At 41.3% G+C, this 26859-nt stretch overlaps 3 protein-coding genes across 3 annotated transcripts; 1 reads left to right on the top strand and 2 right to left on the bottom strand.

The window, feature by feature from the left end:
* Positions 1-227: 227 nt before the first annotated feature.
* LOC147482996 (putative disease resistance protein At4g27220) lies at positions 228-9517 on the bottom strand. The gene is made up of 5 exons (XM_086579469.1): positions 9363-9517; positions 2850-3847; positions 778-2740; positions 635-678; positions 228-504 (listed from the first exon to the last, which is right to left on the bottom strand). The coding sequence occupies exons 1-4, from the start codon at positions 9515-9517 to the stop codon at positions 660-662; spliced, it is 3135 nt and encodes a 1044-aa protein (XP_086435595.1). The 3' UTR covers positions 228-504; positions 635-659.
* A 2274-nt stretch (positions 9518-11791) lies between these two features.
* LOC147482995 (large ribosomal subunit protein eL42) lies at positions 11792-14076 on the bottom strand. Its single transcript, XM_086575737.1, has 4 exons — positions 13811-14076; positions 13305-13484; positions 12064-12138; positions 11792-11983 (listed from the first exon to the last, which is right to left on the bottom strand). Exons 1-4 carry the CDS (start codon positions 13811-13813, stop codon positions 11924-11926), a joined length of 318 nt encoding a protein of 105 aa, XP_086431863.1. The 5' UTR covers positions 13814-14076; the 3' UTR covers positions 11792-11923.
* Positions 14077-14502: 426 nt separating this feature from the next.
* On the top strand, positions 14503-16352 carry LOC147482994 (small ribosomal subunit protein uS11z). The gene is made up of 6 exons (XM_086575736.1): positions 14503-14642; positions 14738-14860; positions 14939-14984; positions 15467-15552; positions 15754-15883; positions 16067-16352. The coding sequence occupies exons 1-6, from the start codon at positions 14640-14642 to the stop codon at positions 16132-16134; spliced, it is 456 nt and encodes a 151-aa protein (XP_086431862.1). The 5' UTR covers positions 14503-14639; the 3' UTR covers positions 16135-16352.
* Positions 16353-26859: the final 10507 nt, after the last annotated feature.

The following is a 26859-nucleotide window of genomic DNA, read 5'->3' as shown; positions in this document are numbered from 1 at the left end:
TTTACTTTTATAATTTTAGGCTCAACGGTTCGGGTGATTCTAGCAGTCAGGCCCAGTTTCTGTAGATCCAGTTATGGCTCTCCTTAGGGGCTGCTGATGTTAGCCTTCATAGGCTCATACTAGTGAATGGTGCTGCTTAGGTAGAACTATATGACAAGCTGCAAATCCTAGCAGGCTAGCAAGTAGCAACATTGACTTACACACAAGAACTATGATTTCTTGAGTGCTTTAGATAATTGAAGTGAACAAATTAAATCATTACTTAGCTGATTGTAAAGATAAACAAATCTCTTACAGAAATTCGCTGTGAAGAATTATTCAAACTTCAAAGAAGAAACAACAACAATAACAACAGAAACTTGAACATTCAAAACCTTAAAACGAATCACCCTGCATAGAACTAGAACAGTTGCTGTAATGCTTGGACTTGCACGTATTAGGGATTGTTGCTACTGTAACAAAAGACCAAGCGTGGGAAATATGGCAACAAATCCCCGAGTCAAACTGTCAAAGTAAAGCAATAATATTACCATTCAGTTCCCATGAATGCAGCAAGATACTGTCACAAAGAATTGAATCTTCCAAAGCTCGATCAACAAGGAAACTAAGCATACTTAAATAGAATCTGGCTTACCTCTTGGATTATCAAAGTGATCTAATCAATCCTGTTGTCTCAATCTGAAAATTTTCAACCATAACATGAATCTATCAGTTCCAGGTAAAAAGAAAAAAGTATCAATATGAAAGTATTCGAAAACAACAGATTGGATAATTTACCTATCCAAGCGGGACATTATGCTTTCATCTTCCCAGTCCAATCTGTTGAACAAGTCACGATCCATAACAAATTCTTTAAGCTTAGGAACACTGTGGGTATTGAAAGGAAGTCTCTTCAAATTTCCACATTCGCATATCTGTAGAGACACCAAAGAGGGCCAATCAACAAGTAATCCTGACCGGCACAGACTCGAGAGTTCTGGTAAGTCACGTAGAGTTAGCTCCTTCAATTGAGGGAGAATCGCCTTGTCTTTATCAGCATCAACATCAGCATCAGCATCAGCATCAGCATCAGCATCAGCATCATGTGTGATTATAGTGTCTATATTGAAGGAATATTCTACATCAAGCACCTCCAGGTGCAAGAGATGTCTAACTACTCCCAATGGGAATATATACTTCATTCTCTCACAACGTTTAATTTCCACATGTCTTAAATGTGGAAAAATTGGAGATGACAGCCAAATACTCGCACCAAATAGGTTTTCCAAATAGAGACACCAAATTACGGTGATCTTTTCAAGATTCTGCAACCTCACTGTCAAATCACAAGGCAGAAGAGTAATTACATTACCGCAAAAACCAACATTCAGGACCCTTAATTTATGGAGGAATTGAAGTGGAACTTCTCCATCACAGATTGCCTCAAATTTACTCAAGCCATTAAGGCGTAATTCTTCCAAATTACTAAAAGCCTTATCAACCGAACCACTCGTGAGAAACTTAAACTTGCCGTATTGAACATCAAGTAGCTTCAAGTTGTTAGACATCCGGCTCTGATAAACTTGTTCAACACTCTCCACATCTCCACAATGGTACAAAAACAAGCAGTTTGTTCTTTCGACAAGTGTTACAACCCACTTGGCAAGCAAAGAAACTGATGGAATTTCAAGAAACATACACCTATCATAATGCCGTTTCGCTTCTAAAAATTCAAAGTAAATTCGGTTCCAAATGTCCTGCCTCATGCGGCTAATAGAAATTGCAAATTCTGACAACTTCTCCCAATAGCTAGGCGCGTCTTGAGAGAGTGAATGGATTGTCAGTTGTATGTGGAGAGACGTCAAGCGACTTAAACACATTACCTCCGTTAAGTTAGTGTCGGATTGGAGAGGTGTTGATCCTGGCATAACTTCCCATCCTGTAAAATGCAGTTCTTCTAACTGAAACAAACTTGAAATCACATTTGACAGAATAACTTTAGATGACACTGGCTTGCAAATGTTCAAGTTCAACATCTTTAAGTTGGTCAACTTCCCTATCTCATTTGATAAGTTAACGTCATCACAGTCCTGAAGACTAAGCGTCTGAAGACTCTTCAGTTTCTCAACCGGAGATATGTCTTTCAGACGACCACAGTTCTCCAAACGAAGGGTACGGAGGTTCTCAAGAAAAAAGAATGACTGTGGAAGGGATACAATACGGGTGTGACTCAAATCTAGATTCAAAAGGTTTTTCATTTCTTTGAAAAAATCATCAGGGAATTCACTGAAACCCTTATTTCCACTCAGGGAGAAGGTTAATAGGTGTGGAGCTTGAATTTGATAGGATGGGCCGCGCCTGAGTTTGTTAGCTATTAAGGACAATCTCCTGCATCTACCCAAATCAATATTTGGCCAGTCCCTCATTCCCATGGCAGCTTTCACAATAAACTCCTTGCCATCTTCGTGTGCAATTGATATGGCTGCATCACGAACAAGGTCGTGCATCTTTATAAATTGCTCATCTCTTAGTAACAGACACGAAGATACAAGTTCATCAACAATTACATAAAACTTTCTCCTTGCAATCAATATAGTGTCTCCATCTCCCAGGAGTTTTTCACCCGTCAGATAACAAAACAATTCTTCCATATCGATCTTAAAATCTTCCGGAAATAAGCTACAAAATAAAAAACACATTTTGTGCTCTTCACTTTGCATGTAATTGTAACTCATTTTGATGGAGGAGAAAACCGGCGTCACTGTAAATGAAATAGGGTAGCATAGTAAGTAAGAGACAGATTTTGTTTTTTATTGTTTTTTTCATTATGCAAACACTTGTTGCTTAACATAGTAAGATGGATGTCATACCTTTACTGAAGACCGACTCTTTTAATTGCTGAAGTGCATTGTCCCATAGGTATTCATCTTTCCCTCGCAAGGCCCTTGCTACTGCAACAATTGCCAACGGTAAACCTTTACATTCATTTGCGATGTCCTTGGCTACAGTTGGTAGAGCAGAGCTGTTCTCCACATCCCACGCTCTATTTTGAAATAATTCCCACGATTCTTCCTGTGGTAACACCTTAACTTCAAAGTTCACATCGCTTTCCATCATATTACACACATCTCGGCTTCTTGTGGTAAAGACAACTTTGCTTCTTTTGTTGTCGATTTTGTATGGAACTCCAACTTGAGCTAGTTCCACTCTGTCCCACAAATCATCTAAGACGATAAGTGTTTTTTCCCTCTGCATCAATCTCTCTGATAACCGTCTCGCTTTTAAGATAATAGTCTCTTTTCCTCCTAGTTCCAGACCCAATTCCATTGCGACATCCGCCTGAATTGTTTTTAAATCCAAATTTTGAGATACAACCACCATCACAACCTCATCGAACATTCTCTTCTTTTTCACGTGCTTACATAGTGCTTGTATTAACATGGTCTTGCCTACTCCCGGCATCCCAAATACGCCAACTGAGCCGATTTTGTCATCTTCCAATGCATGCATGATGCGATTTGTAATAGTTTCCCTGGAGGCAAAGGAATCGAAATCTGCGGTGGCCACGAATTCTAAGTCTTGAACGAGCTTAGGGTGTGAAACGGAATCACCAAACTCGCGCCTTTCATTCAAGAGATCTTGGATATCAGCAATCACTTTCTCAGCTTTTCTGCTTAGACTAATACGAGTTCCAGTACGCCTCCCTTTACACCATCTATTAATATTACCTGCATTTGTATTCAACTGAACAGCCTCATTTCTAACAGTGGTTGCCTCTTGAAGCCAATCTGTCACCGTTTCTCTGAGTACTTCAATTTTGCTCCGAGCTGCATGTTGGGGATTATACCAATACCAATCGGTTCCCCCACTACACAGATAACTTGTATGAACACACTTCAACTCTAGATAAATCTCAAATATCACAAACTACCTATACTAACATGCCCAACTCGCTAAACAACTATCAACAACAAATAATAATGTAAAGCAGTTAAACAACAAACCACAACACAAAGATTTACCGTGGTTCGGCCAATGATGCCTACTTCCACAAGAGCAGTTCTTAATAAAATGGGAAGGAAGATTACAATCTCTCCTTTTTCGGTCTCTCACCTTACTAGATCACTCTTATCTCTTTCTGAGGGTTGTATCTCGTAAAGGTTCTCTCTTTGTTTTAGTCCGGATTCCAATCCTTCCGACTTGTTTGGTTCGTTAGGTTAGGTTTTCCAAAACCTTGATTTTGGTTTTATCTCCAAAAACCAAATTAGCGGATCTTGTAGCAAGCCCACGAAAAATAGACTGGCGCTTGGCGCTCACTCTCGAACTGAAGGCGCTGAACCATGGCGACATCGCGCTGGCGCTGGCTTGAAGCTGGTCGCGCAATATTTTGGAACATCGAAGCGAAGTCGCGCTTCATCGACTTGTCGCGATCACCGGAATTAAGCCCGTTTACGTCGACTCGGTTTCTCTCCTCATGTGAGGGATAACTCAACAATCTCCCCTCGAGAACGGTGAGGGGGCTACCTCCATGCAATTGCCAAATCAGCGGGGAGGAGTTAACGCCATTCCGGCAATAAGACAACAAACATCAAACTTACCTTTCGGTAAGACTTTGGTCATCATATCCAGACCCGTTCTTGTCGGTATGGATCTTCTCGATACACAAATGCTTGTCTTCGAAAGTACTTCTCTAATCGATGATAACGCACATGTATGTGCTTGGATCTAGAATGAAAACTTCGGATTCTTGCTTTCAAGTGGATGGGCTCGACCATCACATAGAACTACAAACTGTTTCGCTTTTAGCCCCGGTTCGTCGAAGAACCTCTTCATCCATAGCAACTCTTTACAACTTTCGGTGGTACTGCAATATTTCGGCTACGTAGTGGAGAGGGCAACACACTTTTTGCAACTTAGATTGCCAAGAAACTGCTCCCCGCAAAAGTAACCGGATAACCAGGAGGTGGACTTCATCGAAGTCAACATCACGCCGCCATGTGCATCGGTGTAGTAGCTTCAAGTAAGGGCTTACTTCCACCAAAGCACAAACATGATTTAGAAGTGCCTTTGAGATATCTCAATATCCACTTAACACCTTCCCAATGCTCTTTACCCGGTTTGTGAAATCGCTTACCACCCCAACGGCGAAAAGCAATGTCCGGTCTAGTACACACCATGGCATACATCAAAGCGCCCGCTGCGGATGCATAAGGAATCTTTTCCATCGACTCTGCTCATGCTCACCCCTTAGGACACATCTCTTTGGTCATGCGGGCTGGCCACTGGCGGACAACCGGCGGCTTCGGCTTGATCCATGTTGAATCTCTTCAACACCTTTTCACCGATGTAGCTTTCTTGAAAGCCACAACTTCCCACTCTTTACATCACGAGTGATCCGCATCCCAAGTATGCGCTTTGCTTGACCCAAATCCTTCATCTCAAAGGACTTACTCAAGTCTTTCTTGACTTGGATATCTTGTTGATGTTTGGGCCAACTATCAACATATCATCCACATACAATAGCCTGACAATGAAATCTCCATCCGGAAACGAACAAGCGCCTGATGATCGGAAGCGGACTTCTTGTATCCTTGCTTCACCATAAAGGAGTCAAACTTTATGTACCATCGTCTCGGTGCTTGCTTCAACCCATACAAGCTCTTTTATCGGCTTGCATACTAGGTGCTCCTTGCGCCTTTGACCTCAAACCCCCTCGGGGGTCCATGTAGACATCTTCTTCAAGGTCTCCATGAAGAAAAGGCGTCTTAACATCTAGTTTGCTCAACCTCTAGGTTCATACTTGCGGCCATACCCAATACCACCCGGATAGAAGTCATCTTCACTACGGGAGAAAATCTCATCAAAGTCAATCCCTTTCCTTTGACGAATCCCTTCACAACAAAAGGCGAAGCTTTGTGCCTTGGGTGAGGATTGTTCTCTCATGCTTGACTTTGTATATCCACTTATTCTTGAGAACTTTTCTCCCTGTGGGTTTCTCAACTAACTTCATAAGTGTGATTCTTATGCAAAGAATCCATCTCGTCATCATGGCCTTCAACCACTTTTCTTTGTGCGTACGCCTTCAAGTGCCTCTTGATAGTACATAGGTTCTCCACCATCCGATAGTAGCGCGTGCATTATGTGGTGGATACCTGGTTGAAGCTAGTCTCTCTCTGTCGGACCTCCTTGCCCCATCTGGCCGGTGCCTCGGGAGGATGCACTTACGCTTGCTTCGGTGGTGGTTCATGCATCTCATAAATCGCATCTTCTATACCAATAGGTTCTATCCCATCATGAAGCAATAGGATTCTCATCATGAGCTTCAAACTCATGGTTCTCTGCATTCTCAATGCCTTACGCGCGCGTTCCACGGTAGGAACTTCGGTTGAATCAACAAGATCATTGGTGAAAGCTTGTAGCTTCTCACCCTCCTCAAAATCTGCTATGGTTTGGTCTTCCGGGGAACACAACATCTCGACTTCGGATTACCTTCTTGTTAATCGGATCATAGAGTTTGTAACCAAACTTTTCATCTCCATAACCCAGAAAAATGCCGCTTTGCTTGGCTTTGTCATCAAGCTTGGATCTCATCATCGCCGGAATATGCACAAATGCCCGCACCCAAATACCCTCAAGTATCCATAATCAACATCTCTGCTGACCATACTCTCTCACGGATAATCACTATTCGGAGGCTTTCTTTGGTGACGGGTTGATCACATGCTGCGGTATGCGCATTGCTTCTACCCGGTAGCTTCAGGTAGCTTAGAGTGAGATAGCATGCATCTTATCCTCTCTACAATGGTGCGGTTCATTCTCTCTGCTATTCCATTACATTTGCGGTGTCTTGGGAGCGGTGCGCTCATGCCGAATCCCATGACTCGGCAATACTCTTCAAATGGCCCAATGTACTCACCCCCATTATCACGGCGAATACACTTCAACAACTTCCCGGTCTCTCTTTCCACCATCTTTTGTGGAATTTCTCAAACACGCCAAGTACTTCATCCTTGGTCTTCGGGACTATAGGCCCATATCTTTCTTGACGATCATCAATGAATGTCAAAAGTCTGAAACTCCCCGGTGGGACTTCACTCTCATAGGACCACATAAGTGCGTATTGCACTAGTTGAGGGCCGGTGTCCTTTACGTGAGACGGGAATCTTTGGAAAGACACCCCGTGTTGCTTTCCTACCAAACAATGAGTACATGTACTTAAATGTGTACCTTTTTAATGCGGCATGGCCTTTTGCTTAGCAAGAACTTCCATCCCTTTTATGCCCATGTGATACGGTCTCTTGTGCCACGATTCGGATGAAGCTTCTTCTTACGCGCGATTAAATACGCTTTACACAAACTAGCGTGTTTTGTAAAGAGAGCAAGTTTTCTTTCCTCTGGCTGCTACAATGGAACCTGCTCGGTGGGTTTCCATACCCCGTTACCAAGCGAGTTTACAAAGCCATCATCATCTAATTTCCGGCCGAAATTAGACTTAACCGTATGTCGGGGACATGTCTTACATCCTTGAGTGTCAAGGTGTAGCCGACATTGGTTTCTACATGAACATCTCAATGCCTATAATCTTGAGACTCCATCGTTACCCATCCTCACTTCACCATATTCACCACAACCGTAGGTAGTGAAGAATCCCACAATGCGATGTGGCGTGATAGGATGCTCTGTATCTATCACCCGCTCGTATCGACATGAGGTAAAAGGACGACACACCCACCAATCGACCAATTCCACTAGGTCATCGACTAGTGCGGTAGTATCTCGCTTTGTGTTTCCGTTCCTCGCACCATGTCTTCATGTACGGTTATTCTTCTCAACTCATATCCGAAGTGGCCTTTGGTGGCACAATAGTAACATTGCCTCACCGGCCTTAGGAGTTCTAGCTTCACCCCTAGATTTACTTACGTCATCACCTCTAGAGCGAGATGGTTTTCGCCCGACCTCTCCCCGTTTCTCGTGAAAAGGACCTGCGAGTTAGAAGAGGCTTCTTGCACTCCTTCTAGTCTCTCCTCATTCAACAAAGGCGTGGTAGCCATCTCCATGGTAACAATTCCATCCTTTAGGGCTCCATGTAGAGAAGCGCTAATGTCTCCCAACTTTCGGTAGAGAGCCTAATAGAAACAAAGCCTCAACCGTCTCCCAAATTGATCTTCATCAAATGCATCGATTGATGATATTCGTACTTCATTAAGATGCTTTCGGACATTGAAGAACCTTCTTGGTACCGTGGTGCGCAAACTTCTTAACGACTAGCACTTTGTTTCCACCCGACTTCCTCTCATAAAGGTCTTCGAAGTTTCTTCCATGGATGAAGGCGTAGTCTCTTGGGCCACATGGTGAAAGACACCGTCGTCTATCCATTGTCGAATGTACCCAATAGCTTTTACGTCAAGCTTTTTCCACTCAAATTTCATCGTCGATCTTTTCCGGTTTTACTCCCTCATTCTCAATGGGAAGGGCCAAGTCCTTGCGGTATAGCAAGTCTTCCATCTTGGCTTTCCGGATGGTGTAGTTCTTCCTATTCGGACTCATCATACACGAGTGTTCACGGAATGGTCCATCTCTACAAGTTATTTAACCTCAAATCTTCTCTCGGGAATTTTCAAACACCCCCGACAAAGATTCGGATAACACCCTAGGCTATTCTAACCAAGGCTCGATACCACTTGTTGGGGATTATACCAATACCAATCGGTTCCCATTTACCGAGGATAACTTGTATGAACACACTTCAACTCTAGATAAATCTCAAATATCACAAACTACCTATACTAACATGCCCAACTTCGCTAAACAACTATCAACAACAAATAATAATGTAAAGCGGTTAAACAACAAACCACAACACAAAGATTTACCGTGGTTCGCCAATGATGCCTACTTCCACAAGAGCCGGTTCTTAATAAAATGGGAAGGAAGATTACAATCTCTCCTTTCGGTCTCTCACCTTACTAGATCACTCTTATCTCTTTTGAGGGTTGTATCTCGTAAAGGTTCTCTCTTTGTTTTAGTCCGGATTCCAATCTTCCGACTTGTTTGGTTCTCATTAGGTTAGGTTTTCCAAAACCTTGATTTTGGTTTTATCTCCAAAAACCAAATTCGCGGATCTTGTAAGCAAGCCCACGAAAAATAGACTGGCGGCGCTCACTCTGAGCGCTGGCGGCTTCCACTGGGCCGAGTCGTGGCGAAGGCCTGAACCTTTGGCTTGGCGGCCACTTTGAGCTGGTAAGCCCTATGTTTCTTGGAACAACGGCCTTGAAGTCGCTTTCTATTGGGCTTTGCGAATCTTGATGCCGAATTCGCCCGTTTTCTGTCGACTCGGTTTCTCTCCTCATGTGAGGGATAACTCCAACACTGCATTGACCAACTGTTGAACTTCGTTTATCGTTGCTGTTAGGTCCCCAGTTTTTGTTCTCAAGTTCTTGATGTTTCTTCTAAAATGTATGAGATAACTAATCTCTCGTTCAAGAAGAGCAATACCACACGTGATGACTTTTCCAGCAACATCAGTAGCGATGTCCATTGCACATTTGCACCTTGCTAGTGCAATGTATAAAAGATGATGATCTTTGAAAGAACTAGTTTATTTGTTTGCGGAGAAAGATAGTATATTAAAACAATTCATGAGACAACTATTATGGGATTAAACCATTAATTGAATACCAATAGTCAGCTTTGGTGGAAAGAAGTATTGAACAAGCTACTGTGGAAAGAGGTACTATATTGAACAGTCAACATAAAATCACAAGTTTAAATTAAACACGTTGGGCGGGCTATTCTGCTCTCCTTGGCATGTCTACGTGTTTTTTGGGTAACGTGAACCTGGTGAATTGGAAACCACGAAAGGGGCTGTTAGCGTGTATAACGGGTATCGTGGAATTCGTAGGGGTTAGGAGAAATACACGTATACGAGAGAAAAACAGCGTAGACTAGTAGCGAGAAAAAAAATTGAAATTAAAAGACTTTCTTTGGGTCGTTTTTCCTTGTCTCTTTCAAGATTCAAGCCTCCTTTCATACTTGAACTCCCCGGAAACATCCTACTCTCTCTCGATTTCTCTAAATGCATCAAATAATGCGTTGTTCTTCCTTAAAACTATGTATTATAGCGGGTTAAGTAATGCAAATTATTTTGCAGCCAAACAGAGTCTTAGGGTGTGTTTGTTAAATTTTAACTCATGGAAAGGAAAGGAAATAAAATGGGTGGTCCACTATGGAATGGAAAAGAAATAATTTTAAATGGTATGTGTTTGGTAAACTGGAGAAAGGAAAGTAAAAACTGGGGAAAGGAATAATCATGTTTGTTTGCAAAAACTATGGAAATGAATAATTGTATTGTTGGGTCATGGGTGTATTAGTAGTTAGTCCCTATCTATTTATTTCCTTTCCTTTCCTTTCCACAAAAATTTCAGGGGTTAGCTAAGGACACAAAACCTTTTCCATTTCAATAATTTTGTTTCCATATGAAAAAGCTCATTTCCTTTCCATAGGTAAACAAACACCTTATAAACTATGGATTAGGTGGACCACTCTTATTTTCTTTTCCTTTCCATAGTGTTTCCATCATAACAAACACACCCTTAATGAGTTTCCGTGAGGCTGAAATTGTCGTGCTTAATCATTTTAGTATCTGCCCAGTTAGGTTTTTTTCCACAAGTAAGTTGCCTAAAGATGACTTGAGTTCTTTTCTAATTTTCTGATGATCTAATTTTGCTCTCATTTAAACAGGTGCGTGAGTGCCTGCAGCAATACTTACGAGAAATTCTTCCTTGGAAATATATAACTATGGGGCTGCACTGACATTTTAGTTTTTACGCACTCACAGATACGTTTTATTTGTATTTGTCTTGAACGAAAAATCAAATTCAACAATTAAGCCAAAACAAATCGTAGACATCAGAAACAGACAGGTGAAGTAACAGAATAATGAAGAGGCAACTGCCGAAATTGTCCAAGTAAAGCAATAATATCACCATTCAGTTCATATGGATGCAACAAGATACTGTCACAAAGAATTGAATCTTCCAAACCTCGATCAATAAGATACTTAAATAGAATATGGCTTACGTCTATGCCAACCCACCTCCCAATTCGCCTCCCCTTTTCTTAATCTGAAATTTTTCAACCAAGCATGAATCAATTAATTCCAGAAGAAAAAAATATAAAAGAAAAGCATCAAAGTATTAAAAAAAAACAGGTTGGTTAATTTACCCATTCAAACGGGGCTTTACGCTTTCGTCTTCCCAGTCCAATCTATTTAACAAGCTCATGCGAAATTCTCTGAGCTTAGGGACACTGGCCTCTCTCAGCAACCCGCTTTACTCTCTCAACACTCCAACTTATTCGACTCTCAACACTCCAATTGCTACAATAACTCCTCGCTACCTCTCAAAGTGAAAGAGAATGTCACATTATACCTCTATAAGGTATCGATCAAAGTGTGAGCTACTGAGCTAGGATTACAAGTAGCTGTGCTTGATATTGGATGGCGTTTTGAGTTTCTATAGGGTCAGACTTCCTACCAGAAAGATATGGACCATTCTGCTTTGTCGGCACTACCAAAAGTATAAAAATGAAAAACAGGTGCGTGACTGCAGCAACACATGTGAAATTTTTCCTTGGAAATTTACTTGCTAGTGGATAACTATGGGACTGAACTGACATGTTAGTTTTTACGCCACTCACATATTTTTTGAGAGAGCATCATCACAACTTCACGACGGTAATCATCACAAACTGTTTTTGAGGTATGGACTTTCTAAACACACAACACAAGTCATCAATCCCATAAAAAAAAATAAAAAAAATAAACATGACTATTGTATTTGTCTTGAATGGAAAATCAAATTCAACAATTCAGTCAAACAAATCTTAGCAACTATGAGCTCAGAAACAGACAGGTGAAATAAAATAACAATTAAGAAGCAACAGCCTAAAAGAGAGATGTTCCCTTCCCCTTCTTGTCCCCGCCAATCTCAAAATGTTTGCACCTCTGCAGAAACCACAAATCACGCATTAATAAGCAGGTGATTTAATGCATAAACATAAACGAAGTCTGTTGAACATAATAACCTTGATCGCATGCTGGGATACATGCTTGCAGCTCTGGCACTGCAACCTCAGGACGATCTTCTTAGTTGTCTTGGCCTAGAAAGGGAGAAAGGAAAAAAACACATTAGTCAGACAATATCTGTGTGCAATACTTATATTGTATCATCTGAATAGTCCCCTCTTTTTCTCTCTTTTCAAGTTGATTAATTTTTCCCCTAATTATCTTTGAATCAAAATTTTAATTGAGAAAACAGAAAGCAGCATGGAAAACACGCTGAAAAGAGACACGAGGGGAAGCAGTATGCAAAACTGAACAGAAAGCACACAAGCTCCTCCCACAGTCCTCAAGTAATAAATCACTATACAAGGCTATTCATCTAATTAAGCACACTATACAGGCAAATCTTTCAGTTCTCTACAGCACAATGTATCAAGTTTCTCAATGTCCAGATTCCAAAAGTCTATATATATATCCCAAGATATGGCAAATATTCTGTAACTTGTTCATCCCTGTAACACTTGTATGAACTGTGTTGTATAGATCTTGATATCTCACATGAATTGGGACTTGGGAGTCGTTAGATTGTGTTACAAGCAACATTTCACTTACTGTAATATTCCCAACCCCAATCTAATGCCACTCACCCATCATTAGCAGTTTAGTGCAAATAGTCTCATGGGTTAGATGTCAAATTATAACCCACAACCATGGACACTTAATAACCATCCTACATGATTGACAGTGTTTTAAATAACACAACAAGTTGCACACCTAGGCACGCTGAGGCTGGAGTTTCAATGGCAGAATAAACAAAGACCCTTGAAACTTGATTTTTTTTCAAATTCTTTTTTAAGTTTTTATCCTGGCAAGTTGCAACCACCCTCAATCTTTTTTCATAGGACACAACATTATTCACATGGAAAATTGTTCGATTTCCAAAATTAAAACAAAAAATGAGTTGTTTTTCCCACTAAGACCAAAGCCTCAATAACCCTCTGAGGCACGCCCTAAGCCTCATGGAAGCCTACCCTCACATTGTGACAATTGACAGGATTTATATTTCAGTTACAGTAATTTAAGATAGCAAAATACACGTGAACCCCTAATCCTTTCATTAACAGGGTTTAGAACCCATTGCAAACTTAATTCACTTGGGAAGCATCATGTACATATATCAATCGAACAGATAAAGTGGATTTTCTTTCTAAGCTAATATTTTTAATAGTTAATAAAACGTAAAAATATGTACTTAGTTGGTTACCTTCTTGTGGAAGACTGGTTTGGTCTGACCTCCATAACCCGATTGCTTTCGATCATAACGGCGTTTTCCTTGGGCAGCAAGACTATCCTTCCCCTTCTTATATTGAGTAACCTTATGTAGAGTGTGCTTCTTGCACTCCTTGTTCTTGCAGTACGTCTTCTTTGTCTTCGGAACATTCACCTAAATCATTCATATTCAGCATTCAAACTACAAATTATTTAACAATACAACATATGCAAATAAGTCGATTCTTCCACCTAAATTACAAAATGCCCGCTTTTCCAATTCTAAATTTAATGGTAATAAGACCAAGCTAGAGTGGACCACAGCTACCCAGTTTCAAAAATCAATAACAAGCTTTTTCATGTATACCCAAACTCCCATTTCTATAAATTAAAGCTTAAATGGGCATAAGTAATAACAAAAATGAGTGGAGTGGACGGTGTAGTGTCAATATAAGTAAATATGTAAGTGAAAATGAGTAAAAAGGGGTTTAAGAAAATTACCATGACTGCAAGTGGAAGTGGAAGTGGAACTTGGAGAGCGTAGTTTGTAGAAGAAGGAAAATTTTCTAGGGTTTATAGATGTTTGAACTTATATTAATCAATTAGGGTTTTGAGAGAAAGGGAACTTGGGCTTGGTTGTGGGTTGCTGGGTTTGCTTTATAAGCCCATGACATAAGTTTTGTTGGAAGGTTGTTGACTTGTTGTAGTATTTTCTTCAAATTTGAAGACAAAATTTGGATAATTTGGTCGCAAATTTTGACCAACTCTAAGTGGTCGCAAATATGATTTGCAAATTTGGAATAAGGCTACATTACGCGACATTACCACTGTCGCTCCCAAGTTAAAAAAAAAAAACTCACCCGACATTCCTAATGTCGCACCAAATTGTAAAAGTAAAAAAAAATAACTTGCGAGACATTAGCAATGGCGCGCGACATTACCACTATCGTTCCGCATCTGCATCCGAAATCCCAAATTTGCGAACAAAGATGTGGCTAGACAGATAATGCCACCGAATTTGCTTCCACCTAGAATTGGATTTCTGTGAAATTTCGAGTTTTAGAAACAAATTTAAAGAATTTGGGAGGTGATACTAACACCTAGATATCTGTACCGGTCTTTCAAATTATGGCCGTTCCTACAAACATTATCTGGATTTTGGACAGAGCCCATAGGCCCAGGCCCACGGAATATCCAAACAAAACCCTATCACAGGCTCTATATAAATACTTAAGCTTTTCTAGGTCTTGGTTTTATTAGGGCTAAATATCTCACACTTCTCTCACAGTAGGAAAATCTCTATTCCCCAAACGCTTCCGTCTTTGAAACGATGGTATGTTCGATTCATCCTCAGATCTATTCTCTTTTCTATATCAATACTTCATTTTGGGTATTTTAAAATATGCTGAATGTTATATTCTGTTATAGTCGAGGAGGAAGACCAGAGAGCCCAAGGAGGAGAATGTGACAAGCCTTGGACCTGCTGTACGAGAGGGGGAGTATGTTTTTGGCGTGGCCCATATTTATGCATCGTTTAATGACACCTTCATTGTAAGTATTATGTCATTTAATTCTGTTCAGTTCGTTTCTAGATAATTGAGAGTTGAAATGTGTTTGTTTGAACTGCAGCATGTTACTGATTTGTCTGGAAGGGAAACCATGGTTCGGATTACTGGTATGGCATCATCTATGTTTTATTATTATCTTATTTGATCTTTAACAGTTTTATTAGGCATGTCGTCTTATTACTCAGATTTACACTAATTTAATTGAGTGTAGTCATCATAATAATATATATGTACACATACATATTTTAATTGAATCTCAATGTAAATGCTGCTTTGCAAAATGGAAAAAAAAAATGGATTTTATAAATGTGCTGTAAAGGAGCTTAAGAAGTTTACAGTGTGTATCTTCATTTTGCCTGCAACTTCCTTTTTTTGTTAATTTTATATTTGTTTTCTTTCTGTTTTTTGTTTTGTGCACCAAGTTATATGTGTATGCAAAGTATATTCCTTTTAGTTTCATCAGTTCCGGTGCAACCATGATTTTACATTTATATTTTTCTATACTAAATACTGATTTGTAGCATAAATATCTGTACTTGTTTTTCTTAGTCAAACTTGCAATAAATGTTCTATTCTCTTCCTACTCTAGGTGGGATGAAGGTCAAAGCTGATAGAGATGAATCTTCCCCATATGCTGCTATGCTTGCTGCACAGGATGTTGCAACACGATGCAAGGTACCTTCTAATTCTGTTTTATCTATTGTGGGTTGCAATATTATCAGGTGGCTGTAGTGGGTTTAAGATGATTGCCTTTTGTGACCGTATCTTCAGCATGTGGGATATTGTAGATATAGGTGTATGTATTATCTATAATGAATGTGGATTGATTTCTTTTGCTGATCTGATGCTAGCTGACATCTTACGAATTTGTTCCAGGAACTCGGTATTACAGCTTTGCATATCAAGCTTCGTGCCACTGGGGGGAACAAGACAAAGACCCCTGGTCCAGGTGCTCAGTCTGCACTGCGAGCCCTTGCTAGGTCTGGGATGAAAATTGGTCGCATTGGTAAGCTTTGTCCCATCTATATGCATTTATCTGAAAATTTTCATATTTGCTGGGAGATCTTGGTTTGGTCCTGCTTTCTCTCCAAAAATGTCCTGTTCATGTATCCTCCTCCCGTCGGTTAGATTTTGTTCTGTATAATTGTCTTTTTAGTCTCTCATCAAGTTCATTGTGTTTGCTTTTCAGAGGATGTTACTCCTATTCCTACCGACAGTACTCGTAGAAAGGGTGGCAGAAGGGGTAGGAGGCTGTGAGTCCTTACCAATGTGATGGTGGTCATGGTGGTGGATCTTTTTTTACTTGGAACTTCATTTTCATGTTTCGTTAAACTTTTTGTATCTGAGTTTTGACCATGGTCTGTAGACGTCAGATTTTTAAACTTCCATAGGAACAAGGGTAACAACATTTTCTATCTACTGCGTGTCTGATTTGAAGTTTGGTTGAATACTACCAGTGATGTTTATTCTCTTTTTAGCTAATTTGGTGCCCTTTCTAATCTTTAGTGCGCATGACAATTGTGCAGAATGGGTTTCTTAGTTGCTATTATCCTTTTAGTTTGTTATATTTCATAGATTCCTGCTGATACTACAAGCCTATTAGTTATTATGGAGCAGTGAACTCTTATTTCACTAATAAGCAATTACCCCATTGGTTCCACATTGAAATGTTGGTGTTTTAGAGTATTTTTAGGAGAGCAACCGAAAAAACACCAAAATTTTGAACTAAAAAATCACCAAACAATTTTAGGAGCAACATCAAAAAAACACTAACCAACTATGTTGTTTTGCCAAAACTGTGCTATATAGCCCACGCGGTTTTGGCAAAACTGCCCACTAAAGCCCAACTAATAGGTTCAAGACTACGCAGTTTTGAGAAAACCGCTCTATGCATTGTATATAAATTTTTTTTTTTTTTTTTCTTTTTCAATTTCTAATCCCAATTAGAAGCCCAAGTCCATGCGGTGTTGGTAAAATCGTGCGGTTTTAGCAAAACGCGTGAGTGATTTGATATAGCACCAAACCTAGAACCAAATATTGGTGGATTTAGTGTTTTTTTGGTGTTTTCATCAACATGTAGTTCTCCTGAAGTTGAAAAAACACCAAATTTTTGAGAATTTGGTGTTTGATGTTAGGTTGATATCACTGCTAAAGATGCTATTATGTTTGCACTTAGGCAGCTTCTAGTCTTGCATCTTGGGTTACGTAGATTGGTTATCATCGGAAACAATGGTAACTTTGAGTAGTTTTGGCAAAACAGTTTAGGCATGTGCTGTCCGAGGTGCATAAGTTACCAGAGTTTTTATGTGGCAATTCTTAATTCTAACTTTCTAAGTATACACTCTCAAGCCATGAATCTGTTTCAGTGCAGTTGGTGACTCAATAAGTAGTAATAATCTATTGAATAGGATTATCTGAACTTGGGGAAGTTCCTGCTTTGATGTGCCGCCATAATTCTAAATGTGTAGATGGAAATAATTTGCAATAAAATCTCAAGGCTGCCATTAGAACTGGTAATTGAATTTCGCACTTAAAAAACCAATTTAAAGGTGAAACCGTTTCCATAAGGTTTATCTTAGAATGTCTCAACCAGATAGTTTTACAAACAGAGCAAAACTAATTATTTCCACTTTTGATTTCCACCTAATCTTACCAATAACTAGTTTGACTAACCATATAGCCCGACCTGTGGCTGGTCTGCTATTTCAAAACCTATTATGTCTAGCCTATTAATTTTGATGTGCTTAATGCATAATGCCCATTTGTATAATGAACACGTGGGTTTGCTCTAAACCGTTGGGTGTTCGGTTACTTTTATGAGGTCCGGCGTATTCGAGACCAGTCGTACTATTACCTCATGACCAGAGACAAGAATTCTCCAATTGTCTTTTTTGAGGGGAAGCAGTGGCGGCTTGAAGGTCGGATCATCACCACCGTGTGTTGGGTGATGTGTGTGGGGCGTTAAGCCCCTCCGATCGTCGATGGTGAGCCAATGGGAATTCCTATTCCCAGAAAACACAACCATGCTCCAACTAGTAAGTCTTCCTACTCAGGTACTTTATAACTTGATATAAGAGTCTTTCGCCTGAATATCTTTTGCTATTATTTCTTTGACGACTTTTCTCCCTGGAATCAACTAACTGCAACTAATGTTGCTACGGTGGATATTATCAAGAAGATCCCCAAGGAGCAGAGGATGCCTTGTGTGATAGTTCCTGATCCCACCCGTCTTTTTGAATATTTCAACATGTCTACTGAAGACCTGCTGCAACTTATTACTGACTATTCCCCCTTTGGGATAAATACTGTGAATTCTGGGTGTACAACACTTCCTCCATTTGTTGATCAGGATGCCGGACTTATTCCTCCTTCAGTTTAGGATGAATCCTCTTTGATTACTAGAAGAAGAGGAAACCGCAAGGAGAAAAGTTCGAAGGCCGTCTCAGTGATGCTGCGACGTCGGGTTCAATTCAGGAGCCTGCTGTCAGTGATGATTGTGTGATCACTGGCGGGTGGGGCCCTGAACTGCCTCATGAACTGCTGGCGGCCAACAATTTTAAAAAGGGAGTGCGTGCGTTCAACCATTCTAGATTGAAGAGATTTGATATCGCTTCGACCGATCGCCCCTACGGTAAAAAATAAAGTTTTAGCCTCCTCTGCGGTAGTGAAGACACACTTTTAAGGTTCTGCTAGTATTCCCCACCTCTTAAGCCTTGTAAGAATGTAGATGTACCCCATCAGTTCAGTTCTTTCTCTGAGTTACGAACAAACCTGGTGATAATGTCCTTCATTTGTTGACCCTCCCTCCACGATAATGCAAGGGGAAGGGTATTCTTTGAAAACCATCTGCCAGAATTGTCACTCTCCTCATCCTAGATCCAGTGATAGGAGGGGGTGAGTGATGACATTCCCTTTTTGCCAAGATCTCCAGATTCCCCTGAGAGAGAGATGATTATGGAGATGAGGCGTTGAGGACAAATTGATGAACAACCTGTTACCAGCAAGCACTCTGTTAAAAATGTTGATATCACGCTTGGAGTTCTGGAAGCTGCGTAACTTCCTTTTGACAAGGCTGAAGCCAACATAGCTGGGACCTTGGACCTGTCCTTTTGCCGATCTGCTGTTCACCTTGCCAAGGTAAGACTTTCCTCTCTGTTCAGTGTCCGGTTTCTCTCATTGTGTTTCTTACACATCCTATATTCTTCTCTAGTTAGTGAGTAACTTTCTGGCTATGAAAGAACCCATCTTTATGGCCTCCGCCGATTCATCCACTGATGCCATGGCTACCCAGTGAGCTGATTTGGGTGAAAGAGGTTACTGAGAAGAGAACTGCAGAGTTGCAGATCTCGGTTGACCAGCTCTTGGTGAAAGAGAAGATATCTGATACTGACTTCAAGAATATGAGAGACACTATTTCCAACCTTAGGAGCTTTCTGGAGAAAGCCCAAAAAGGAGCTGCTGATGTTGCCACTAGGAAAGTGAAGTTCTTGGAACCGCGCGCCCACTTCACTACCCTGTAAGCAAAACATGACCAAGTCCAAGGGGAACTTAACCGTAGGAACGCCGAGATGAGGACCCTTGGGCAAGCCATTAGCCATGCAAATGAGGTCATGTCAGGCTATGAGAGGGCTCTAAAAGAGAAACATCTTCGCTCTGAGATAAAAAGGTTGATGACCTCTTGGTGGAGACCTCTGAGTTCTATTCTCAAGTGGTGAAGGAGGTGAAGAAGAGGTCAACTGAACATGCCATTCGCTTTACTCTGAGAGTACTTGATGTTTCTCAAGAGTCCTTCGATGCTACCAGACAAGTTAAGTTTGAGGAAGCTATTGAGGTTACTGGATATGTCTCTCAGTTGGATCTTCTCGGGGGGAGTAACCAACCCTTTCATCTTGTTTCCTGATCTAGACACTAGTATCTCAGCTATCTAGGAAGAACTTATACCTGATGTTTCCTCATCCTCTGAAGAAGATACCGATGATGACATGCCTCCCGTTCGCCTTCCTTCCTTTTACGCTAGTTCGGTTTGGTGAGTGTTACGTTTCGACCTTCAACCATTCCAGCTAATCCAACCACACAGTCTGTTCTTGAGAGTGAAACCAGAGTTCTTGACGATGGTGCAACAGCAAGCACTGATGGTGAACCGAAGTTTGATTCTACCCTTGCTTCAAAAGTTTTTCAGTTGATGATTCTCATGAACAATTATTTTCAACAATTATTCTATGGGTCTGTAATATTGAGCTATATATGTAGCACATATACAATTTACTTACTGAGCTCTGCAGCTCTTCTAGTTTATGTATACACTATCTTCACTTTATGTTATATGGCATGTGTTACTATGCATACTCTACCCCTGATGCCCCTAAAGTTCTTTTGGAACAACAATAGGCGACCCTAGTAGGCTAAACAGATTAAAATGAGACATGACCAGAATTTGATCAGGATGTCATGGGAGCTATTCAAGTTAACTGTAAGTAGGAGTTTGATCACAATAAAGTCATATGTCTTTACGGAAGGAACTTGGTGCCATGAGCACAACACTGTGTTTAATAACGATAGGTTCTATTTATTTAAAAAATAAATAAGTTATCGTTAGAATAGCAGTGGGGGAGTCTTCCTCAGCACTATCATGCCGATACTGTTCCAGGCCCATGATTTGCGTGCTAGGATCTGGATCCAACCCAAATCTTCCCAGCAACTCCTATGTTGATGTTTTGAGAGCGCGAGGAACTGACATACAATTCAGGCTCTTGAGAACATTATCTCTTGTTCCAAGTCAAACTGACATATAGTTTACTGAACAACTAGTTAGTGTGGCCGAATTCCATAAAGGCTTAACCCATCGATGATAATCGCAGTTTGAAGGAGGCTGGCGTCTGAGTTCAGTGGCGTCAGGAATGGAAAAGAAATCGGCATACTGGTTAAACTTTTTTCTATGCTTTCGGTATCACTTTGGTTCTAAAGCAAATTGGCATACAATATTCTTGAAAAGATAGTGAGAAGATAGTTTCCTAAAGGCTTAGTCCATTATGGATCATAAATAAAGAACAAATGCAAGGAATAAATTCGATGGCAATGTAGAGCACTTTATTAATGAATTGGAGAGGAGTGAACAATGCATTGAAAATCATAGAATAACAATTTATTGATAGTACTTGCGAAAGTGCTGCGCGTTCCATGGTTTGACAAGAACGTCCCCTTCAACAGTGCGTAGATAAAAAAAAACCAGTTCGACCAACCTTGTCGATGATGTATGGTCCTTCCCAGTTGGGCCCAAGCTTGTCGTTGGGCTCTGGGATCTCACACAAAACTAGATCTCCAGATTTGAAAAATCGAATCTGGACTCTCTTGTCGTATGATCTCTTCAGAATCTGCTGGTTAGCAGCTAAGCGAAGTGCAACACCTTCTCGTTTTTCATCTAGGAGATCCATTTCTGTACATAACAACTCTTCATTATCCAGAGTGTGTACAACATCTGACTTCTGAGTGGGAGTTACCAGTTCTGGAGTTATAACAGCCTCAGTTCCATAGGTCAATGAAAATGGGGACTCACTAGTTGACCGTCTGGGTATAGTTCGGTATGCCCATAGGACCTTAGGTAGTTCCTCAACCCATAAACCTTTTGTGTCGTCTAATTTATGCTTCATGTTAGAGGCTTCAGCCTGGCCATTGCCTTGTGGGTACCTTGGAATAGAGAACAGATGGGTAATGTGAAACTCTTCACAGAGTTCAGTGACCAATCTTCTAGCGAACTGTTGCCCATTATCTGAGATGATAACTTTGGGTATGCCAAACCTACAGACTATGTTGTTCTAAATGAACTTTATGACGTCATGTTCTTGAATGAAAACAAGGGGAACTGCTTCTATCCACTTGGTGAAGTAATCCATCGTAACTAGTAGGAATCGGACATTGCCAGGAGTAGGTGGTAGAGGCCCTACGATATTAGTTCCCCACTGTGCAAATGGCCATGGACTGGCCAATGGGTGCAGTTCTGTTGCTGGAGCATGGATTAGCAGAGCATATCGTTGACATTTTTCACATTTGAGGGCAAAAACCTGTGCATCCTTTTACATATAAGGCCAAAAGTATCCTTGCCTTAGGATCTTGAGAGCTAGTGTTCTGCCCCCCAGCATGGTTGATAAATTCCTTCATGTACTTCTCGCATAACCTATTCAGCGAGATGTGGGGAGAGACATCTGAGATGAGGTCCCAGAAAGGACTTCTTGTACAGATCGTCTCCTACGAGGGTGAATCTTTGTATCTTTGCAAGCAGACGCCTTGCTACATTCTTATCTTCAGGGAGTGTTTCGTCTTTAAGGTAGGACTTATATGGATCCATCCAACTTGGAGTAATGGCTAGAACAACACAAACTGTTGTAACTGGGATCTGAATGCTAGATTTCTCCTGGAAATCTATAGGGATAGAACGTGACTCACTATTGCCCAACATCGAGGCAACATATGCCAAAGCATCTGCGTGTCAATTTTCAGATCGAGGCAGCTGATAGAACTGAATGTTCTCAAACTTTCCTTGAAGACCCCTTACCAGTTCCAGGTATTTGGCCATTCGTTTGTCCTTGGCCTCATACCTTCCATCAACTTGGAACACAACCAACTGTGAGTCACTAAAAATTGTGAGGTGTGTTAGGCCCAGGTCGAGGGCCATTGTGAGGCTAGAAAGTGTTGCCTCATACTCTGCCTCACAGTTAGAGGCGTTAAAACCTAATCGGATAGATTTCTCCAGCTGCATATTGTTGGGAGTAACTAACACAGCTCCAACTCTTGCACCTCTATCATTTGAAGATCCATCCACAAACAGCCGTTATCCGGAGCTCGACTCCCATGGGTTTGGACGGGAGTTTGGAGATTCAGGCAGGATGCCATCATCGGAACTGGGGGTGGTTGAATCGTACCCTGTGTAGGTCATTGGGAAATCTCCCAAGAATTCTGCTAGTGCCTGACCCTTTTCTGAGATCCTGGGGACGTAAATAATATCATATTTTGACAGTTGCACAGACCATTTAGCTAGCCTTCCTGACTTGTTCGGTCATTCCAGAACTGATCGCAATTGGTACTCTGTGATCACGCTGATGGTGTGGGACCAGAAGTACAGTCGTAATTTCTCTGCTACAAAAACAAGTGCTAAAGCGGCTCTTTCGAGTTTAGGGTACCTTGTTTCTGTTGGTAGGAGCATCTGGCTCAAAAAATAGACAGGCTTTTCAACCTTCTTTTCATCCACGGGTATCAGTACAGAACTGATGTCGTAGTCAGAGGAATAGAGATAAAGATCCAGGACTTCTCCCTCAACTAGCTTTGAAAGGATCGGCGGTAACCCCAGGTATGTTTTGAGTTGATTGAACACCTTTTGGCACTCTTCCATCCATGCGAAGGAGGTGTTATTTTGCAATAACTGAAAAAGGGGTTTGCACTTATCTGAACTCTTAGAGATGAACCTGTTCAGAGCTGCTAACCTGCCTGTAATTTTTTTAACCTCATTCATGTTTTAGGTGAGGGCATCTAGATGAGCGCTCGGATCTGATCTGGGTTCGCCTCAATCCCTCTCTTAGTAACCGGGTACCCTAAAAACTTTTCTGATGATACAGCAAAAGCACATTTCGCAGGGTTGAGCTTCATGCGATACTCTCAAAGAACTTCAAATGCACGTTTCAAGTGGGAGAGATGATCTCCTTGTTTCAGACTCTTGATCAGGAGATCGTCCACATAGACCTCCACAATGTTGCCTATTAATCCTTCGAACATCTTGTTTACCAAACGCTGGTATGTGGCTTATGTATTTTTCAATCCGAATGGCATGACCTGATAGCAGTACAGGCCATCCACGATTGTGAAACTGACATGCTTGTGGTCCTCTTCATGTAAAGGGATCTGGTTGTAGCCTGACGACCCATCTGTGAAGGATAACAGTTCATGTCCGGCCGTCACATCCACCAACTTGTCAATTCGTGGCAGAGAGTACCTGTCTTTCGGACATGCACGGTTCAGATTCGTGAAGTTAATACAGATTCTCCACGACCCATTCTTCTTTCTTACTGGGATGATATTAGAAATCCAGGTGGGGAAATTGATTTCCCTGACAAAATTCGTTGCCTTTAGTTTTTTAACTTTAGCTTTTACCGCCCTGGATATGTCAGCACCTATCCTTCTCGATTTATGCTTGACTACTATTGCATCACTGCGGACATTGAGCTGGTGGCATGCCACATGAGGGTCCATTTCTGGCATTTCTTCGAATGACCAAGCAAACACATCTCTGTGCTCTCGGAGGAACTGTATCAGAGCTTGACGCTCTTCAGAACTCAACAAGGTGCCGATGAAAGTGGTCTTTGGTGAGCTACCACCTACAATTTCCACTTCCTCTAATGGCTCTAGTGAAAGGGGATCCTCCCTCTCTCGTGGGACCAGGTCCGAGATAGGTGGATCCAGCTGTAATTGCTATTTGGCGGGTCGCCCCTCCTCCAATCCATTGGTTCAAAAGGGAGTGGGGACTGCCTTGTCGCCAGCGCGTAGCATGCCTTGGCAGTCACCTGATCCCCTCTGATCGTCTCTATTGTCCCATTATGCAAGAACTTCAAACATTGGTGATAGGTGCTAGGAACAGCTCAGAGTCTGTGTAGCCAGGTCCTGTCCAAGATCATATGATAGGGTGTGCTAGCTTTTACTATGACAAAGTTTATGATGAGAGTTACCGGACCAGTAGCTATGGATAGTTGGATCTCTTCAACTGTCAGAGCTTTGTCCCCACTGAATCCATATAGGTTGGAGTTGGTGGCGACCATTTTAGAGTATGGAATTTGTAGCTTTTTGAATGCAGCGTAGTATAGCACATTTGTTGAGCTGCCTGAATCAACCAATATGCGATGCAAATTATAATCTCCAAAAGGAAGTGTCAAAACAAGCGCATCCTCATGGTTTGGATGCTGCAATAGTCAGCCTCAGTGAAAAGGATGAACGGATCCTTGTGGGGTACCGCGTTATCCTGAGCTCCTATAGTCAGCTCACTGTTCATGATCCTCACTTGCTTGGCGATGTGCATTTGATATCATGCACCCTTTTTAGGGATCTGTCTATAACGTTTACTTGATTTTCCAGAAATCATATTTATCTGGAGTCGGTCATTGAGCGGTCCAGCACTTGGAGGATCTTGAACTAACGTGCTGATCTCCTCAGGATGTACTGCATTTGCTTGTTCGTGTGCCACATACTGCTTCAGATACCCCCTTTCAATAAGATCATGTAGTTCATTTTTCAGGGTCCTGTAGGCTCTGGTGTTGTGACCCTTACTCTTATGGAACTTGCAGTAGGTCCTTTGGTCTATTGTACCAAGGGAGCCTGGCTTTAGTGGAGCTGGCTATTTGAGGTAGCTCTGATTTTTTATCGAGTCCAGAACCTCATCTGGCATCTTGTTCAGAGGGGCAAAGTTTCTGTCCATCAAGGGAAGAGCTTCTTCAATTCCTTCCACACGTGACTTCTTCTGTGGTTTTCCATCTGCACTACTGGCTACATTTTGGTATTGCCCTCTGGGCATTCGTCCCTTTGATGGAGATTCGGCCCTTTGGCGATTACGATTATGGTCTCTCTTTGATTTTTGAGGGAAATAATTTCCATTCCCTTCTTGAGGAAGCCCATAAATTGCCTAACTAATCTTCTTTGCTTCCTGACGTCTATTCAGGACATCTTCTTCCCACCCCGCATGAGTTTCAACCCTGTCAAGGAGTTTCTCTAAATCGTGGGGTGGTTTCCTGGATAAAGATCCGAATAAGGCATTTTTTTCATCCAACCCTTGTTTGAAAGCTATTATAGCAGTCTGTTCGTCGTAAGACTCTATTTGGATTGAAATTTCCATGAACCGTTGCATGCAGGATTCAAAGCTTCTCCATCCTTTTTCTTGATGTTGAACAATGCATCAATTCGTTTTGGCTGATGCTTGTTGTATGAGTACCTGTTAATGAAGGTCCTAAATTGTTCCTCTGAGGACCTGATTTGACGCTCAGGTAATCTATGGTACCACTGGAGCGTTGATCCAGACAGGGAGGCTTTGAACTCCTGACACATGGCATGGTAATATCTCTAATATTGTCCCATAGTGGCACGATACCTGAATATGTGATCGACTAGATTTGACTTGCCACTAAAGGCACTGAACTTCGATTGTCTGTACCCATGGGGATATGGCTTCCTCATCACCCGTGATGCAAAAGGAGATCTGCCTGCTCCCATTATGGCGGATTGAACAAGGAAGTCTTACATTTTCCTCCCTTTGCCTGTCATCCAATGTATATGACGGATCAAGTCATTCTTCTCAGTTTCCTATGCACTTTCTTTGGTAGAAAGTTTCCTGTTCTGAGTTCTTTTTCGGTGTCAAGGGTCGACATCATGATCCTGGTTAGTGGACTCTGGCTCTGAGGCTGTTCCTGAGTCCTCATCTGAGTTGTTGTATTCTGACTCAGATAGCTCGTGCCGCACTGGGTCCCCATGCCTTGGGTTCCTAGTACGACTAGCTTCGGGAGGGTTGTCATCATCGAGATCGATAAGTGGCTCCTTCCCTGTGTCGAACTGATATAAGTACCTTAGTAGCTGTAATTCTCGCTCAAGGTTGCTCCATTGCTATTCCAGAGCCTGCACTGCCTGACTCGCTTGGACAGACTTTGGGTTGGTGAGGACATCATTCTCGCCATTTTGACGTTCCTCCTAAGCGTTATTCCTGAGACCTGCTCTGGGAACAACTAGTTCATCGGTGCTGGTCATAGGTAATAGGGTTATATACTAAAATCATTACTTTTGTAATAACTCTAATTATTTATATTTTGAATGAGAATCTTATGGGCAAATGTTATGCATATTATATATGTTATTAGTTATATGCATGTGTCTAATACTTTAGGCTGTAGATGATATGGTGTGTGGTGACACACAGAAGATCATATCATTAGTACCTTATAAAGTATAAATAAACGTTCA

This window comes from Coptis chinensis, chromosome 8, assembly GCF_015680905.1.
Source record: "Coptis chinensis isolate HL-2020 chromosome 8, ASM1568090v1, whole genome shotgun sequence".
In the NCBI taxonomy this organism is placed as follows: domain Eukaryota; kingdom Viridiplantae; phylum Streptophyta; class Magnoliopsida; order Ranunculales; family Ranunculaceae; genus Coptis; species Coptis chinensis.
This window is presented reverse-complemented; position numbering and strand designations above follow the sequence as displayed.

Excerpts from the sequence above, each read along its gene's own strand:
- LOC147482995 (XM_086575737.1), bottom strand. Across the intron at positions 12,139-13,304 it reads AACCAGTCTTCCACAAGAAG|GCCAAGACAACTAAGAAGAT; the intron begins GTAACCAACTAA and ends CTCCCTTTCTAG. Across the intron at positions 11,984-12,063 it reads TATCCCAGCATGCGATCAAG|AGGTGCAAACATTTTGAGAT; the intron begins GTTATTATGTTC and ends TGGTTTCTGCAG.
- LOC147482994 (XM_086575736.1), top strand. Across the intron at positions 14,861-14,938 it reads CGTTTAATGACACCTTCATT|CATGTTACTGATTTGTCTGG; the intron begins GTAAGTATTATG and ends TTTGAACTGCAG. Across the intron at positions 15,553-15,753 it reads ATGTTGCAACACGATGCAAG|GAACTCGGTATTACAGCTTT; the intron begins GTACCTTCTAAT and ends AATTTGTTCCAG.
- LOC147482996 (XM_086579469.1), bottom strand. The coding sequence starts at position 9,517 with ATGGACATCGCTACTGATGTTGCTGGAAAAGTCATCACGTGTGGTATT. Across the intron at positions 3,848-9,362 it reads ACGATAAACGAAGTTCAACA|TGGGGGAACCGATTGGTATT; the intron begins GTTGGTCAATGC and ends TTATCTGTGTAG. Across the intron at positions 2,741-2,849 it reads AGAGTCGGTCTTCAGTAAAG|TGACGCCGGTTTTCTCCTCC; the intron begins GTATGACATCCA and ends TTTCATTTACAG.